This window comes from Triticum aestivum, chromosome 4D (genome assembly GCF_018294505.1).
Source record: "Triticum aestivum cultivar Chinese Spring chromosome 4D, IWGSC CS RefSeq v2.1, whole genome shotgun sequence".
NCBI lineage: Eukaryota > Viridiplantae > Streptophyta > Magnoliopsida > Poales > Poaceae > Triticum > Triticum aestivum.
The window spans coordinates 73,108,570-73,124,887 of NC_057805.1; the positions used below are offsets into that span (position 1 = coordinate 73,108,570).

Here is a 16,318-nt window from a genome sequence, read left to right on the forward strand (position 1 = left end):
ATTATAAAAAATTTCCAGTTATAATAAAATGATAGAGAAATTATAAAATGTGAGTGAATTCAAAAAATCTTCCGAAAATCATAAATTTTTCGCTATTTCAAATAAATGTTGGTGATTTTACGAAACTGTTCACAAATTATAAAAAATCACAATATGGGAAAACATGTCGGGAAGTAAAATCATGTTCATAATTTTGAAAAAAATGATTGTGTATTCAAAAATATCTGGAAAAAATCTCCATGAAATTTTAGAAAATATTCAAAAAATCAAATGTTTTTTACGAAATTCAAAATTCATGCCGCAATTGAAAAAAATTCATCAATTCAAAAAATGTTAGCTGAGTCACATAATATTCATGAATTCAAAAACTATTCATGCATTTCAATAAACAAATGTTCATGATTTTTTAAAGATGTCCTAATTTAAAAAAGATGTTTGTCGATTTGAAAAACTGTTCGCCGATTCAGAAGTATTTTATGTCTAGGATTTGATTAGTTTTTGGAATGTCTTTATATGTCTAGGCATTGGGAGTAGTTCATGGTCGATGAGATTTGTTTTTGAAGATTTAAATATTCCCTTGCGCGAGACAATGACAAGTGTGTCGTGCAGTGGCAAGCTCATTGCCTAAGGATTTACTACGTCGAATGCATTACGACCACATGGATATTGTGTCCATCATCAACCAGAGTGAGAAGAAATATATGTGGCAACATGGTGAGCCACCATGTTAAAATAGAGGACACTCATATGTCTTGATATTAAGTCATACTTATTTAGCTAGCATGTATTTTTGGTCTCCCGTTGCAACGCACGGGCCCCTAGGGGATCGACTGCCTACATCATTAAAAATCTTTGATCTATTTCTTTTTGTCATAAATTTGATGTCTCGTGTTCTTTGCTTTCTTGCATCATTTATTCTTAATTATCAATCTGTAAAACTGATGACATATTGGTGCAATTTGCCTGAACTCGAATTATTTTATTTTGGGTCTATAAATTTTATGATTTTTTTGTTATTCATCCGTTGCAACGCACGGACACTTTTGCTAGTAGAGAAAAAAGGAAGCCTGGCTCTTAACCGTTGGATTGCTTGATCGGACGGGTATAATTAATGTGAGACGGTGTGGCCCCCTCTTATTAGACACCAAATTATTGTAGCTCGTGGGACCACATGTAAGCCCTCCTCTCTTCCCTGCACTCTTCCTCGTCTCTCGCTTCGACGCTTTCCATGGCCGCCTCCCTCTCCTCCCCTCCCTCCTTCCACCTCCTCCCCGCCCCCACGCCCCGCCTATTCCCCAACTCCACAGCCACTCCCCGAGCAAAGCGCAAGAGCAATTGCAGGAAGCCTCGTCCCTTGTCCTGCTCCGCTGCCACGTCACCGTCCCCCTCAGCCTCGCCCACCACCACCGCCGGTGCGGCCAAGGCCGGTTCATGGAGGGACCTATGCGGCCTCAACGCCTGGGTGGTGGGTGACTACTACCGCCTCGTCTCCGCCGTCAACGCACTCGAGCCGCCTCTTCGGAGGCTTTCCGACGAACAGGTGGCGTGCCGCGTGGAACACCCCACCCACGATTCCTGGTTCCCGATTTCTTTTAGTTGTGTGGGTGATGGATTTATGTGTTCGTGCAGCTGAAGGGCAAGACGGAGGAGTTCCGCGCGCGCCTGGGCCGCGGGGAGACGCTCGCCGACGTTCAGGCAGGTCGGTCCCCTTGCTGTTCCTGTTCCTGTTAGTGTTGCATTGCAGCGTTCCCTTCGAGCTGTCGTCTGAGATGCGTTGGTGTGTGTTTGCTCCTGTCCAGAGGCGTTCTCTGTGGTGAGGGAGGCGGCAAGGAGGACGCTCGGCATGCGGCACTTTGATGTTCAGGTATACAAGCTTTGCTCTGTTAGGATGTTCAGGTAATGCACGAGTTTGTTTGGGGGTGATCGAGCTTCGTTTAACTCATGTTTTGTGTTAGATTATTGGCGGTGCCGTGCTCCACGATGGGTGCATTGCGGAGATGAAGACCGGCGAGGGGAAGACACTCGTGTCGACCTTGGCAGCTTATCTCAATGCACTGACTGGGGATGGAGTTCATGGTACTGTATGCATTTAGATTATTTGCGTTTTGCCAATCAAAAGTTCCGAGTTAAACTGTACCATTGAGTCTATCATGGCATTGTGCATGGATGAGCGCAATGCACATGCTCGTTCTTTTGTTCTTAAATACCACCATATTCCCCACCGTAGTTTGCTAAAATCATACTATTCAATAATATATGCATGAGTATATATAAGATATTTTTGTTACTCGGATTATAAACTTCTTCTTGCCTGTGTTTGTTGATCCGAACAAAGATGCTTATTCAATGTCCTTGGTTTGTTGATATTATACATTGATTTGATCCACTTTCCACATTTGCATTGTTAAACCCTAGTCAGGCATCCATGTCCTTGGTCCCACTTCTTCACATTTATAAGCACTGTAATCCTTTTTCAGTGGTGACTGTAAATGATTATCTGGCACAGCGAGATGCTGAATGGATGGGTCGCGTTCATCGTTTTCTTGGCCTAACTGTCGGTCTAATTCAGGTGTACTTCTACATAATGCTGTTGTCATACTTTCTAGACTCCCTTATCGTTCTTGCTTGGAACTAGTTAGTTTTTGCGCTGTTACAGTATTTCTATAGAAACGTATGATCGCAGGCAAACATTTAACCTTCTTTCACTCTTTCATCTGTGGCATATGCATAGGCGGGTATGAAGTCTGATGAGAGGAGAGCCAACTATATGTGTGACATTACATACACTAATAACTCGGTAAGATGCTCAGTAGAACAACAACTTTTAGATAGTTCTATAGTGGCTATTCATCTGAGGACCTTTCTTCTTCTTGCAACTTGGTATTATATGTTAAAGCTGTCTTCATTTCAGATTAAAAGTAATAATAAAATAAGTTGTCTTTGAATCTTCTACGAGAATCTGCCTGTGAGCTGCGGCCATACTTGTTAATGAACCCTTTACCTGCTTATCTTGGTTATGTAGTACTTTATGGTGATATCCCAATATATATAGGTTCTCAAAGACTGCTCATAACCTACAGGAGCTTGGATTTGATTATCTTCGTGACAACTTGTCACGTAAGAAAGAACAGTTAGTCATGAGATGGTACATTCGAGGCTGTTCCCTCTCACTTTTTCAGAGCTGTGATTTGTTTATTTGTTAATTTTCTGCGTAATACACAATTTGATAGGCCAAGACCATTCCATTTCTCTATCGTGGATGAAGTGGACTCAGTGCTTATAGATGAAGGAAGAAACCCATTGTTAATAAGTGGAGAGGTTTTCCTCGCTATTTTTTTTGCTAACCCTGTTCCTCCTATGCCTGGCCTGTCAAAATGCAAGATGTTCACCAGCCTTTTCTATCCTATATTAGGATAATAGAGAAGCAGCACGGTATCCAGTTGCTGCTAAAGTTGCAGATCTTCTCATAGAGGGTGCTGTGAGTATTTTCATGTTGCTTGAATTAAAGTTACAACGGTCATGGTTTACTAATATTTCCCACTTATAATCATTATTTTGATTTATTTCTGCAGCATTATACTGTAGAACTGAAGGGCAATAATATAGATCTAACAGAGGATGGAGTTACTTATGCTGAGATGATTCTTGGGACCAATGATCTGTGGGATGAGAATGATCCGTGGGCAAGGTGCCATCACTGTCTATTTCTTTTCTAGCTTTTGTCTGCAAGGTGCCATCACTGTTTATTTCTTTTGTAGCTTTCTGTTCAGTGTAGCTATTCTGCTCTATGGATTTATTGACAGTCAACTCAACATTTAATATACAGTTCTGTTCAAGTATTAAAATTGCCACGGGAGAGATGGCAACAACTGTGGTAGGGGGGACTGTCTATATGGGCCAACTACCACGGGATTTGGCGCTGCTGGTGCTATCTGATTGTAATGACCGTGATGATATTTTAATATAAATGCAATCTTTTCCCTCAATATTTTTTTTGCCTATCAGCAACCCAGAAACAACACAGTTCTTCCATGGTAGTCTTTCCATTTGGTTGCTTGTCACTTGTGCACGTTCTTCCCTCCTTTCACTGTATATCCAAATGGTTGTTTAGAATTAGTGTTAAATTATGGAACCGCATGTGAGGTGCGACCAACTTACTAGCAACTTGGACATGCGACATGACTCTGACCCTAAACTTGTCGAGTGCTTCAGATTTGTGACAAATGCATTGAAGGCCAAAGAGTTCTATCGAAGGGATGTACAGTACATTGTTAGGAATGGAAAAGCTCTCATAATTAATGAGGTACTATATCAATTTCAAAATTGCTTATTTGCCATATAGGGTGATTTTTTTTTGAACTTATATAGGGTGACTTAGTTCATTTCTTTTTAGATAGTGGACTGAGACGGACATTCCATGTTTTATTTGAGATCCAAAACGTTTTTTCTGTTGATAATTATACAAGTAAGCTTATGTTCAGCTTCACAGCAGTTTGTTTTTGCTACAACATATCTTCTGATGATATTACATATCTTCTGTCGGTGCACTAGTCAATCATAATCCTTGATTACTAACCCCACCCCACCTACTGACTCCTTGAAAACCCGATAGAACATAGGAACATATGGTAGTCCTCTTCTTGGCTTCAGTCCACAAGCTCAGTGGATCATGCAATCCTTGAAACTAGATAGAACATCGAAAAATATGGCATGCCTTACTTGGCTTCAGTCCACTAGCTATTAAATGGATCCAGTGCATGCTATTCTGTTTTGGGGTAAACTATGTAAGGCTATTACCATGGTCACATGAAGCTGAAATATGATGTACTCAATATTTCTCGTGTTTAATATATCATTTTTCTACCTGACTAAGGTCCATTCTTTTTATCATTCTGATCCTGCTGGGCTGCACTATTTCAATTTAGTAACCTGAGAAAAGTACCACTGTTTTTATCGCCTCTACCATGCTCTATCTCATGCAAAAGATCTTCATGATCCTATATTTGACACTGCCTATTAGTCCATTACAATTGCACATTGGCACATTTAGGAAGACTTTGTTCTGAAACTATATTCCTAACTTTTTTCTCCAGCTTACTGGTCGAGTCGAACCCAAAAGGAGGTGGTCTGATGGTATTCATCAAGCAGTAGAAGCAAAAGAAGGCCTCAAAATCCAGGCAATCATTGACTTACCCATTGCAATTTGTACATATGAACTAATATAAATTTTCTTTTATTAGTCTTGTCATTGTTTGTGAAAGTGTTTGACAGTTTCTTGTATGCAATGCTAATTGCAATTCATCAGGCAGACTCAGTAATTGTGGCTCAGATTACGTATCAGTCTCTGTTTAAGCTTTATCCTAAGCTTTCCGGGATGACAGGTACTGCTAAGACAGAGGTACGATATCTACTTGACCACTTCCTGGATAGTTTCTATGTTCATATTATTTATGCTCCGCTAATATGATCATATACTGGTTCTGCAGGAAAAGGAATTTCTGAAGATGTTTAAGATGCCAGTTATTGAGGTGCCCACAAATCTGCCAAATATACGGGTGGACTTACCTATCCAAGCTTTTGCGGTAAGGCCGCTGAGAAGTGAGATCATACCCAGTATTTTCCTTTGTTTATGATGACAAAACATCTGATGTCTACTATTACGTTTTGTAGACTTTAAGGGGTAAATGGCAATATGTCCGGGAAGAGGTAGAGTCTATGTTTCAATTGGGCCGTCCTGTTTTGGTTGGAACTACCAGGTATATTTTCCTTGCAACCTAGAAGAAATCTGGTTTGCACTGCATTGCATATTACCAAACATAATACTCCCTCTATTCCCAGAAGGAGGGCGTGACATTTTCTGTGCAAAGAACAAGGTCCAAGGCAACCTCGCGCTTAGCAAATTTGCCGATAGTCGGACACTTTTGCCCCCGGTAAATCGCTCATTCGTTTGAGAACTTAATAGCACGCTGCGAACACCCGTAATCTTCTCACGAGTCGGGCTGCAATTAGGTCTCCCCGTTGTGTTTATTAGCAGAGTCAGGCATGCAAACATCCCCGCATGGGCTCGCTTTCCCCTTCCCGCGCGCTGGTATCATAGAATGAGGAGAAGCTGCACAGGTACGGACCAAGAGCAGCTCCAATAGCTCCGTATCCTTAAAAAAACTACAGTTTACGAGAAGTTGAGGCAAAAAAAGGCCTCCAACAGCTCCCTTAAACCTGATTTTTTTACGGGATCCCGTATAATTGCGCCCAACTTCCCTCACGTTTATGGGAAGATGACCTTCCTGTATAATTTTGGCGGGCAGGAAACTGCCTGAAACTTCACGAGTGGAACGCCGGGCTGTCGCCGCGCCGCTGCACCGGAACGCCACTGCGGCGCCGGCACACCAGATCTCCGCGGCGCCGGCCATCACCTCCGACGTCGGCGCACCACCGCCGGCTCCTATCCAGTCGCTGGACCCCACCGCCTCCGCGCACAGCTTGTCCTCCGCGCCCGCGCCTGTTGGCACCGCTGATTGCCGCCCTTCTCCACCGTGACCGACCATCGTCGCCCCTCTCCTCCTCCGCCACCAGCTCGCCGTTCAGGCCACAACCACTGCGGCAAGCGCCATAACCGCTCCTGCCCGACCAGCAGCCGATGTCTCCATGTTCGGCCGACCCCGCCGCTGCCGCGCCTCCCATGTCCCACACCGCTACGGCCGCTGTCGCCACGCTCCCAATCGCCGTGTCACTGACATGCAGGGCCCAGCTCTGTTTAATGGGAAACAGGAAAAAATATTTTAGGGGAAGAAATTCTACAGGAACCGAGAAAAGTTGGTGTTAGACAACTTCCCCTAGATTTTACGGTCACCACATAAAATGACTTTTACAGGAGCTATTGGAGTTGCTCTAACAGTGGAGAGATGCCAGTAGCATAGTTGGCACTGGGAGCAGCGATGTTAAAAACAGAGGTTTCTGCTGAAGTGCCTGTGGGCCTCACGGCAAAGCGGCACGCTTTGCTTGTGTCGCTTTATGCTGACGCCATTTTCCCCAAAGTTTCCTGCATGCCAATCATTGTGCCATCGTGTTGTCAGTCGGCCATTATGTTGACATTGTCGGCCTTTATCAAAGCTAGCAACTTTCGCAGCAAAAGTCATTGACTCATTGTGTAATTGTCTGCTTGGGTATGGACCGGGCCTGATTGAGGTGTCCTTGGATCAAGTAGGCTGGGAGCACCACAGGGGCAGGAAGAAATAATCTTTTCTCTCAGGAACTTGGGTTTATTTTTTGCTTGCTTAGTAATGGTAATGATGCTCTCCTTATGAAGTGGACACGTAACAATACGAATATAATCAATCGCAATAATAACCTATCTAAACTATACTCCCTTTGTTACAGAATGTAGGGTGCATTTTAACTATCCAATCCATGCTTTGAGTAACAATTAAGCCAACAATGCATGAGGTATGTTATATAAACTTGATAACATTGGATTCGCATTAGAAAAATACACTTTCTTGTGATTGTGATTCTGTAGCTATCAATAAAACAGTGTACAGAATTTACGGTCAAAGTTCAAAATTGATCAGTCAACATATGGCCCTACATTTTGCAGAGGGAGTGGATAGGATACCAATCAATGAACCTTTATCATAGGAACCAAAATATTCATGAAATCATATTACTTGTCTGGGAAGAAAATCTCTCTAAATCTTATGGGGGCTGTCGCTATAATTACCTCGCCCGTTGGTACCATTCAATGTTCATGGGCATGAACACTTGATTTTACAGTAATTTAATTTCTGCATGTGGTACGTTTGTGGCATTTGGAATTAATGGCATATATACCCGTTCCAGTGTTGAGAGTTCAGAATACCTGTCGGATCTTCTTAAGTCTCGTAATATTCCTCACAATGTACTTAATGCAAGACCAAAGGTATGTAAATTCCTGATTTAGTTTAACTTATTCTTCCATGTTTGGAGCTAATTGAATCGTTCTCGGCAGTATGCTGCTAGAGAAGCTGAGATAATTGCACAGGCTGGAAGGAAACATGCAATTACAATTTCAACGAACATGGCAGGCAGAGGGACAGACATCATTTTAGGTGGCAACCCTAAGGTTAGTATTTAATCTCTTCTCTTTTTTTTGGGTATTTAATCTCATCTCTTGATAGCTCTCTTCGTGTATATATATGTGAAAGCAGAAAGCTAGTAGAGACTTTTCTCTCCAGGGCCTGATCAGTTCACTTTTCTGTTCTTGGTAGATGCTTGCAAAAGAAATTGTAGAAGACAATGTACTTCCATTTCTATCGCACGACACCCCAGATGTCGAAACTGAGGGGGAGTCCACATCCCACAAGGTGATTATTTTTGTGAGTTTTTAGCCGTCCTAAGACTCCAAATGTGTTTCTCACTGTCACCTTTCGGTTTTTGTCAGGGTCTTTCCAAGATAAAACTCGGGCCATCGTCACTAGCTCTGCTTGCCAAAGCTGCAATCATGGGTTAGTAATAAGTGTTGGACTATCAGTGGTTGTATGTTCTATAACCTGTAACAAGGTTTTTTTATTGCGTGGCTCACTCCCCCATGTATTCTTGTAGCAAAATATGTTCACAAAAGTGAGAGCAATGAATGGTCTTTTCAGAAGGCGAAATCCGCTGTTATGGAGTCAATTGAAATGAGTAATACAATTGGCTTGGAAAAACTACAAGAGCGTGTGGCTGAAGTGACTGAGATGTACCCTCTTTGTGATGCAATAGCACTTGCTTATGCCACTGTCTTAAAGGATTGCGAAATTCATTGTTTTGACGAGGGTGCTGAGGTGAAGACATTAGGTGGGCTTCATGTAATAGGAACTTCTTTGCATGAGTCGCGTCGAATTGATAACCAAGTAAGACACTCTTGATGCTGCAGGGTACACTCCGTTAGGCATGATGCTTAGGCTTGTTTGTCAGATGTGATTTGAAACTAAATAAGTTTTAGCTACCAGGACTATCTTTGGGGGGAAATAATTTCAATAAGCTGCTTAACGTGGGCACATAAACATAGAATCAACTGGCATTAAATTGCAAACAGAATCTATTAAGTTCTGTCTTATTCCGTTCTGTTAATTACGTACATCTTACTGTAAATAAATCAATTTTCATTTTATTTGTGTGCTGTTTCTATCTCTTTCATGGCTGCCAGAGTTCTTCAAAAGCATCACATGCAAACTTTGTGCTTTTGATGCAATATGTTGTCTGTCTTGTTGAATTAGTGGATTTTGTCAATTCTTTGAATAAAAACTTGCTGAGAATATAGTTCTGTGTGATGAAATTTGTACTGCCACAGTTGCATAAAATCTGCAAGTTTTTTTCCGCAGTTACGTGGTAGAGCTGGCAGACAAGGTGATCCTGGTTCCACACGGTTTATGGTGAGGTATGTCTGTTCCTGAACAAAAAACACTTGTGTAACACTAAACTATTGTAGCTATTGTAGCATCTGATGATCCTTTTACTTGACAAATCTAAGTGTCTCTAACTTTGGTCAACTAGCTTACAAGATGAAATGTTCCGGAAGTTTAATTTGGACACAGAATGGGCCGTGAGACTAATATCAAGGATAACAGATGGCGAAGACATAGCGATCGAGAGCAATGCTGTTGTAAAACAGGTCAGATTACATTTGTTGATATGCTAACATTGATACCTTTTGTTTTGGGATCACAGTGTATTGTCTTGTACTCTTGTTTACATGCATTACTTCTCAAAATGCAGCTTCTAGGCCTTCAAATCAATGCAGAGAAGTATTATTTTGGCATAAGGAAAAATCTTGTTGAGTTTGATGAAGTCTTGGAGGTATATAATTTCTCTCAGTTGCTATACTTCTATACTGTTGTTTCATTCCCTGACCGTTATGCTAATATCCAGCTATTTTTTGGTTTTGTTCTTTATAAAGTTTTACTGGTCACCCCAGAATACCGTTGATATTAAGGCCCTTTGATTCATTTGAACCATGATGTTTGTATCTAAATGAAAAAGGTTACTGTTTTTATTGTTCTTAGTTCTTACTGCCGCAGCTCAATTTTCATACACGTCAGGGTTTAAATACTGAATTGGTTAATGTAATTTCTCCATTTCTTGAATTCCCTTGTTCATGGAGTATCATTCATATTTGATAGGTCCAAAGAAAGCACATCTATAGCCTTAGGCAGGTGATATTATCAGGTGACTCTGAAAGCTGCAGTGAACAAATTTTCCAGTAAGTTTGGCATCCTTAATTTGAAATTTATCTAATAAAAAAATTCAAATGAGAGGTAACGAACATATTCTAAGATACAACATTATTTTATATAATGTCTTAAGAGTAGAAATAATACATTATTGCTTATGCGGATTCAGGGTAACTTGTCAGAAGCATATTATTAAGTAGTAGATGATATGCTGATATTTAATTGTGAGTTCTTAGGAGTTCAGGATTTACTTATCATGTCTTGTGCTCCTGTGAACATGAGATGCATTGATGCTCGAGCACTGCCCTGATAGGTCATAATTTCTTTGATTGCATGCTCGCTTTTGTCTCAATTAAAATCACTTTTCCTTGTTCGTCAGTTCAGTTTGCGTTTCCTAGGACACCCCTTCCATCTGATGCTAAAATCTTATATTGATCTTGTTCAGAATGTTCATCTTTTACCTTATCATCATCACTATCCAGCTATCTATTCCTCTTTATACAAGATGATTCAGTTTTTAAACTTAAATCATTTATCTCTGAAAGTTTTTACCCCACCAATTACATGACTTCAGTTGAAATGCTACTAGGTACATGCAAGCTGTAGTTGATGAAATTATTCTGGGAAATGTTGATCCCCAGAAGGTACTTTATCTTGCCCTGATTTTTATATATCATTTTTAGAATTTCCTTTTGGTGTGCTATATGTCAGCTGTTCTGATTACATTTCATTTCAGCCACCTAAGACGTGGGATTTGGCAAAGCTTTTGGATGAGCTTGCCAGTCTAGGCGGAAATTTGCTGACAGGTAATAAGCCTAAATATATAGTGAATTCATGTTCTTATGCAGTTAACTCTTCTGACTTTGAGATACTCTGCAGAAACATTCAAGGAGACCCAAGAGGAAGACCTACAATCATCACTTGAGCAAATACTTAGATATGGCTCTGTGGAGGTCGATAATTTTGTTCTCCCAAACATGCCAGTGCCACCTAATTCATTCAGGGGAATTCGTAAGAGAACATCTTCAGCAATGCGATGGTTTGCCATGTGTGTTGATGATACATCAAAGTAAGTTGTGATGTAATCCCGTATATGTTTTTCTTCAACATGGTGTTACACATTCACCCTCAGGTATTCATTGTTTCTCTATACTTCATCTATGTGATAAAAATCCAGGAAAGGGAGATATACAAACATTGTCAATCTTCTTCGGAAATATTTTGGGGATTTTCTAATAGCTACCTACCTGGAAGTGCTGCAAGAGTCCCGTCATCATGATGCGTACATCAGGGGAATTGAGGTTTGCTTCTCTTACGAATATGTTTATGTGGTCTTGTCAGGGGATAAAGCCCCACTGAGACCTATGTGTTCTTTGTGGAGGTCAAGGTCATATTCTTTCTTGGGTACTTTGCTAGTGATGTTGCAATCTGCATAGCATTTACTCTGTTCTTATTTCAAGTTCCCATTCATTTTTATCATGTGAAGTTCTGTTTGTGAAACCATATTATTTACTCTCTCCGTCCCATAATGTAAGACGTTTTTGCAAACTATGTTAGCTTGCAAAAACGTCTTGCATTATGGGACGGAGGGAGTACCAACTAGCATAAGATTATAGTTACAAATAAAGGATCTTGATTGTGGCGTCATGGGAATGCATAATGGATGTAACTTTGGCATTACCTGACAAGTTATATGTGTTTCGTCATGACCATTTTATCCTTTTCTCAAGTCAACACATATTCTTATGTAATCATGCAACTCTGTTGAATTGAAGAGGGAAGCACTTCTGAAGACACTTGATATGTTGTGGAAGGACCATTTAGTTAACATGAACAAGCTTAGTTCTGCGGTAATTTCAATCTCTTTAGACTCTTTGATTACCAGTTTTCTATCATTGACTCAGATTTTTTTTACTTTTTACTAGGTGAATGTCCGGAGCTTTGGGCACAGAAATCCTCTGGAGGAGTATAAGATTGATGGCTGTCGGTTCTTCATCTCAATGTTGAGTGCCACACGACGATTGACAGTCGAAGCCCTACTCCGTTACTGGTCATCTCCAATGGAATCTGAAGAGATATTCAACACTGCGGATCAATAGCCGAGTAACATCACATCTGATGAATCTTTTTCCTCAAGAGACTGCACACCCAGATACTTCTGATGCATGGCCAGTGCAATCTCATATTGTTTGAACGTGTTTCGTGTCTAGATTGCTGGCTTGGTTCCTCATCAGTGGGGAAGTCTCTTAACACAGGCTTGACTGGGATGGCAGCCAGGTGACATTAGGGTTAGGCTTTCTGCTTTTCATATGGATGGCCTTCCCCCGGAGTCTTAGATATACTCCCTCCGTTCCAAAATAGATGACCCAACTTTGTACTAACTTTGTACTAACGTTAGTACAAAGTTGAGTCATCTATTTTGGAACGGAGGGAGTAGGTTACAAGACAATAGACATTAACCACTATCTAGTACGAGTAGATAACTCCAGCAACGAGTTAACTCTGTAGAAAACGCAACTTGATATAGATGAAGTGCAGACAGGGGATGTATATTACATAACTGGATCTAGGTGATGACGCACACATGAAGTGCTCATCAGTTTTTGCCAGTGACAATCAGAGCTTCATTATATGTTGCAACTCCAAGTAAAATACAGATTTGCGCACATTGTGTTGTCGTATCATACATATATTTCTGTCCAGTCTGTACTATTTTGTGAGTGAAACCTTTACCAGACAAGTAGGAATTGCATGCACGCGGAGTATCTGGCTTGTGGACACGGAACTCTTGAGGCTGTCCTAATGGGCAGTAGTGTTTGACATTTGTCAAGTCGTTGCTTTTGATGATGATGACAAGGCAAATATTTCAACCTTCCAGATACTTTGCATGATAGAATCACTATCGACATTGGTATACTGTCATGAGCTATTTGCACATTGGCTGCCGACTAGGGTATTTTTTTTGCGGCTTCCTTACATTCCGCATATTCCCTCTGGCATTCTATATTGCAAGTGTCGCGCGAGCAAGTAGAGAGGTGGTTGGCACGAGTGACACTGCATGATGGTAACGCGACGTGTCACGGTATCACGTATACGCAGCTACGCTGTCTTTTCTACTTTGGATCTTCCCGGCGTAGCTATCAGGCATGTGTTCATTTCACATAATAAAAGGTAGTATCAGAGTAGAGTATATATTTTCTTACCTTCCACGCGTTTCATTCGCGTGGGCGGCCTCTTCTCTTCCCCTTTTCCAGCATCGCTCTCAACACGCGAGATGATCTCACTCCCTCGAGAATGCGTGTGACATCATGGATGACGTGCGCGTGCGTTTCCCCTGTTGCGTGCGCCTCATCTCAGTAACGGTTGGGTGTCATCCAACTTTATTTTCGATTTTTCTTTTTAGGATTAGGATGGGATATTGGGATGGAATGAATGGGGTGATCCTGTCGCGTGTCATTCGTGTTGGATGGCAAGTGCCACTCATCTGTCTATCTGAATCTGACCAGCTATATCAGAGTAGTAGCGGCTGGGTTACCTTGCCGTCAGGGAATTTATTGCACCCACAATATATGTGTGGTCTGCGGTGTTGCAGCCGCACAGAATGGTGAAGAATCTGCACCGCAGTGGACTTGGACCGAGACCAGCCTGATCAATCGTGTCCTGGCGCTGGGGCACACGACTAGTACTGTACTACCAGTATACTACATATCTTCCGCAAAAAAAGAAAAGAAAAAAAAGTATACTACATATCATCAGACCCATCATCACTGGTGCTGCTGCTGTTGTTTGCAGCTGCGATAAGCCTTGCAGTCTCTTCAGCTAGGGCATCACAGAATGCCCTGTGGGTCAGCAGGGTGTCCTTCCTGCATGTACGCATGGACGTGCATGTTAGTTAACACATAGTATCATTCAAATAAATAATACGGCATATACTTATTCTCGGGCCACTCGGCCATGAATGAGTTCACTTCTATGTATGCACATAGCCCTCGATCATGTGTGCCCAGCCCCACCCGCAAAAAAGATAATGAAAAAGAAAGATCTTGGTTTGAATTTTCCACGTCAACTTATCTTGTGGTCTTCGCCGAGGCTGGCGCATCAGTACCTGCTGAACAAAGACCACGACCACACACATATGGTCCAATACTTTGACATTCTCCCGCGACTAGTAGTTTCCCCTTGCTCAACCCAACTCAACTCAACTCAACTGGGCATTTTCGTTAGGCTCTGCTTTAATCCTTCTTCTCTTCTTTATTTGGAGAATGGTGTTTTATTTGAGAAATACAGTATATACATAGATGCTGACGCAAATGGATATACACTAATGTATATAAATGCATGCATGGACATCCTACCATTCGTCCATGAATGATATTGACAAAGTCACACAGACACCTCGCTATCGACGGGAATGTCGCCTCCCACTAAAAATAATACACCTTACCTTTATGAGACACACATATGTCAAACATGAAGTTTGGTCCCTGATGGGATGGGGGTACAACCACCCTTCTAACCATCCAACCACATGTTGAAAGAGTACTCCTACTTTGTGGAAACCCTACTTAAATATCATGGTGAGTTGGAGAACTACCTCCTAGTGAGTATAGATAGAAGTACCAAGAAAACATTTCGTCCCTCCCATCACTCCCGCTAGCGGTAGGAGGGAACCCTAGCCGCCGCGCCTAGATCTCTCCTCCTCGTTCGCTTCTCCTCGCCGCCGTCGGATCGTGTCATCGGGCGAAGCCTGACCAACTTGGGTGACGGCAAGGCCCATTCCCCCTTCTACGTGGAATGAGGTGGCACGGGCGGTTACTTCAGACGAGGGCACCACATTGTGTGGGGGCATTGTGGTGTGACGGCGGCCATGCTTCGGTGACGGCGGTGGCAGGTGGCAGCGACGCAGAGGCTGCATGACGATGGTGTGGGCCTATGGTGGCGACGACCACACAGATCTGGTGGCTGTGCTCCTTCAAGCGATGCATGGTGGCGACTGTGGCCTCCTTTCTTCCAGGTTCAAGCCAGCGACATGCGGGGCTAGACGGGTGCCGACCATGGTGCCTGTTGCATACGCGTAGGCGGTGACTCTGGCCTAGGGTCGCGCTTCGGGCGTGCCAGATCTAGGCACGAGGTGGGTTCGGGATGTAGCTCCAGGTAGGTGAGGTTGGGCACGGCCCGGGTGGTGCACATGGGCTGTGAGGTGCTTCTTCGTCGAGCAACATAAGGGAACCCTAGCCGCTGTCGTCCAACTCTCTCCTTTTCCTTCCCTTCTCGTTGCCATCGGTGCGCATCATCAGGTGAAGCCCGACCGGCGTGGGTGGCGGCGGGGCCCCTTCTCCCTTTCTACGTAGGGTGGGGTGGCGCAGTGCGGCTACTTTAGGTGGGGGCACAATGTTATGCGGGGAGCTGCGTCGCACCGGATACCGCGCTTTGGCGACGACGGTGGTAGGTGGCAGTGACACAGAGGGTTGCGAGACGATGGTGCGGGCCTGTGCTGGCAACGACTACACTGATTTAGCGGTCGTGCTTCTTCAAGCGACACATGGTGGCGGTGGCGGCCTCACCTTTCTTCCGGGTTTAAGCTGGTGGCGGGTGGGGCTAGGTGGGTGCCGGCCGTGGTGCCGGCTACATGCACATCGGTGGTGGCTTTGACCCAGGGCTGACGCTTGGGACGGGCCAGATCTGTGCCCAAGGCGGGTCGGGCTGTAGCTCTTGGTAGGTGAGTTTTGGCCTGGTCCGGGTGGTGCACAAGGGTGGTAAGGCGCCTCTCCGTCCCTCCAGTCGCTCCCTCGAGCGACAGGAGGGAACCCTAGCCGCCATTGTGTAGCTCTCTTCTCTTCCTTCCCTTCTCCTCATCGCCATTGGAGCACGTCATCGAGCGAATCCTGGTCAGCGTAGGTGGCGGCGAGGCCCCTTGCCATGGTGCTTGCTGCATGCACGACAATGACTCTGGCCTAGGGCTAGCGCTTTGGCGGGCTAGATTTTCCCAAGGTGGGTGGGATGGTAGCTCCGAGTAGGTGAGATTGGGCTCGGTACGGGTGGTGCATGAAGGCGGTGAGGTGCCTCTTCTCACGGGCGCGATGACTTCAGGAGTTTGGGCGACAACCTGCAGTACAGGACAACGCGGTCGA

At 43.4% G+C, this 16,318-nt stretch overlaps 1 protein-coding gene across 1 annotated transcript; it reads left to right on the forward strand.

Moving 5' to 3' along the window:
- Positions 1 to 1,213: 1,213 nt before the first annotated feature.
- Positions 1,214 to 12,853, forward strand: LOC123096294 (protein translocase subunit SECA2, chloroplastic). The gene is made up of 30 exons (XM_044517988.1): positions 1,214 to 1,540; positions 1,630 to 1,699; positions 1,800 to 1,864; positions 1,956 to 2,076; positions 2,478 to 2,569; positions 2,732 to 2,797; positions 3,081 to 3,145; positions 3,231 to 3,318; positions 3,413 to 3,478; positions 3,573 to 3,688; positions 4,213 to 4,303; positions 5,094 to 5,177; positions 5,306 to 5,398; positions 5,487 to 5,582; positions 5,671 to 5,756; positions 7,837 to 7,915; positions 7,985 to 8,098; positions 8,244 to 8,339; positions 8,417 to 8,480; positions 8,578 to 8,867; positions 9,339 to 9,394; positions 9,511 to 9,628; positions 9,733 to 9,813; positions 10,137 to 10,216; positions 10,777 to 10,831; positions 10,924 to 10,993; positions 11,067 to 11,256; positions 11,365 to 11,488; positions 11,963 to 12,037; positions 12,113 to 12,853. The coding sequence occupies exons 1-30, from the start codon at positions 1,229 to 1,231 to the stop codon at positions 12,284 to 12,286; spliced, it is 3,177 nt and encodes a 1,058-aa protein (XP_044373923.1). The 5' UTR covers positions 1,214 to 1,228; the 3' UTR covers positions 12,287 to 12,853.
- The last annotated feature ends 3,465 nt before the right edge of the window (positions 12,854 to 16,318 follow it).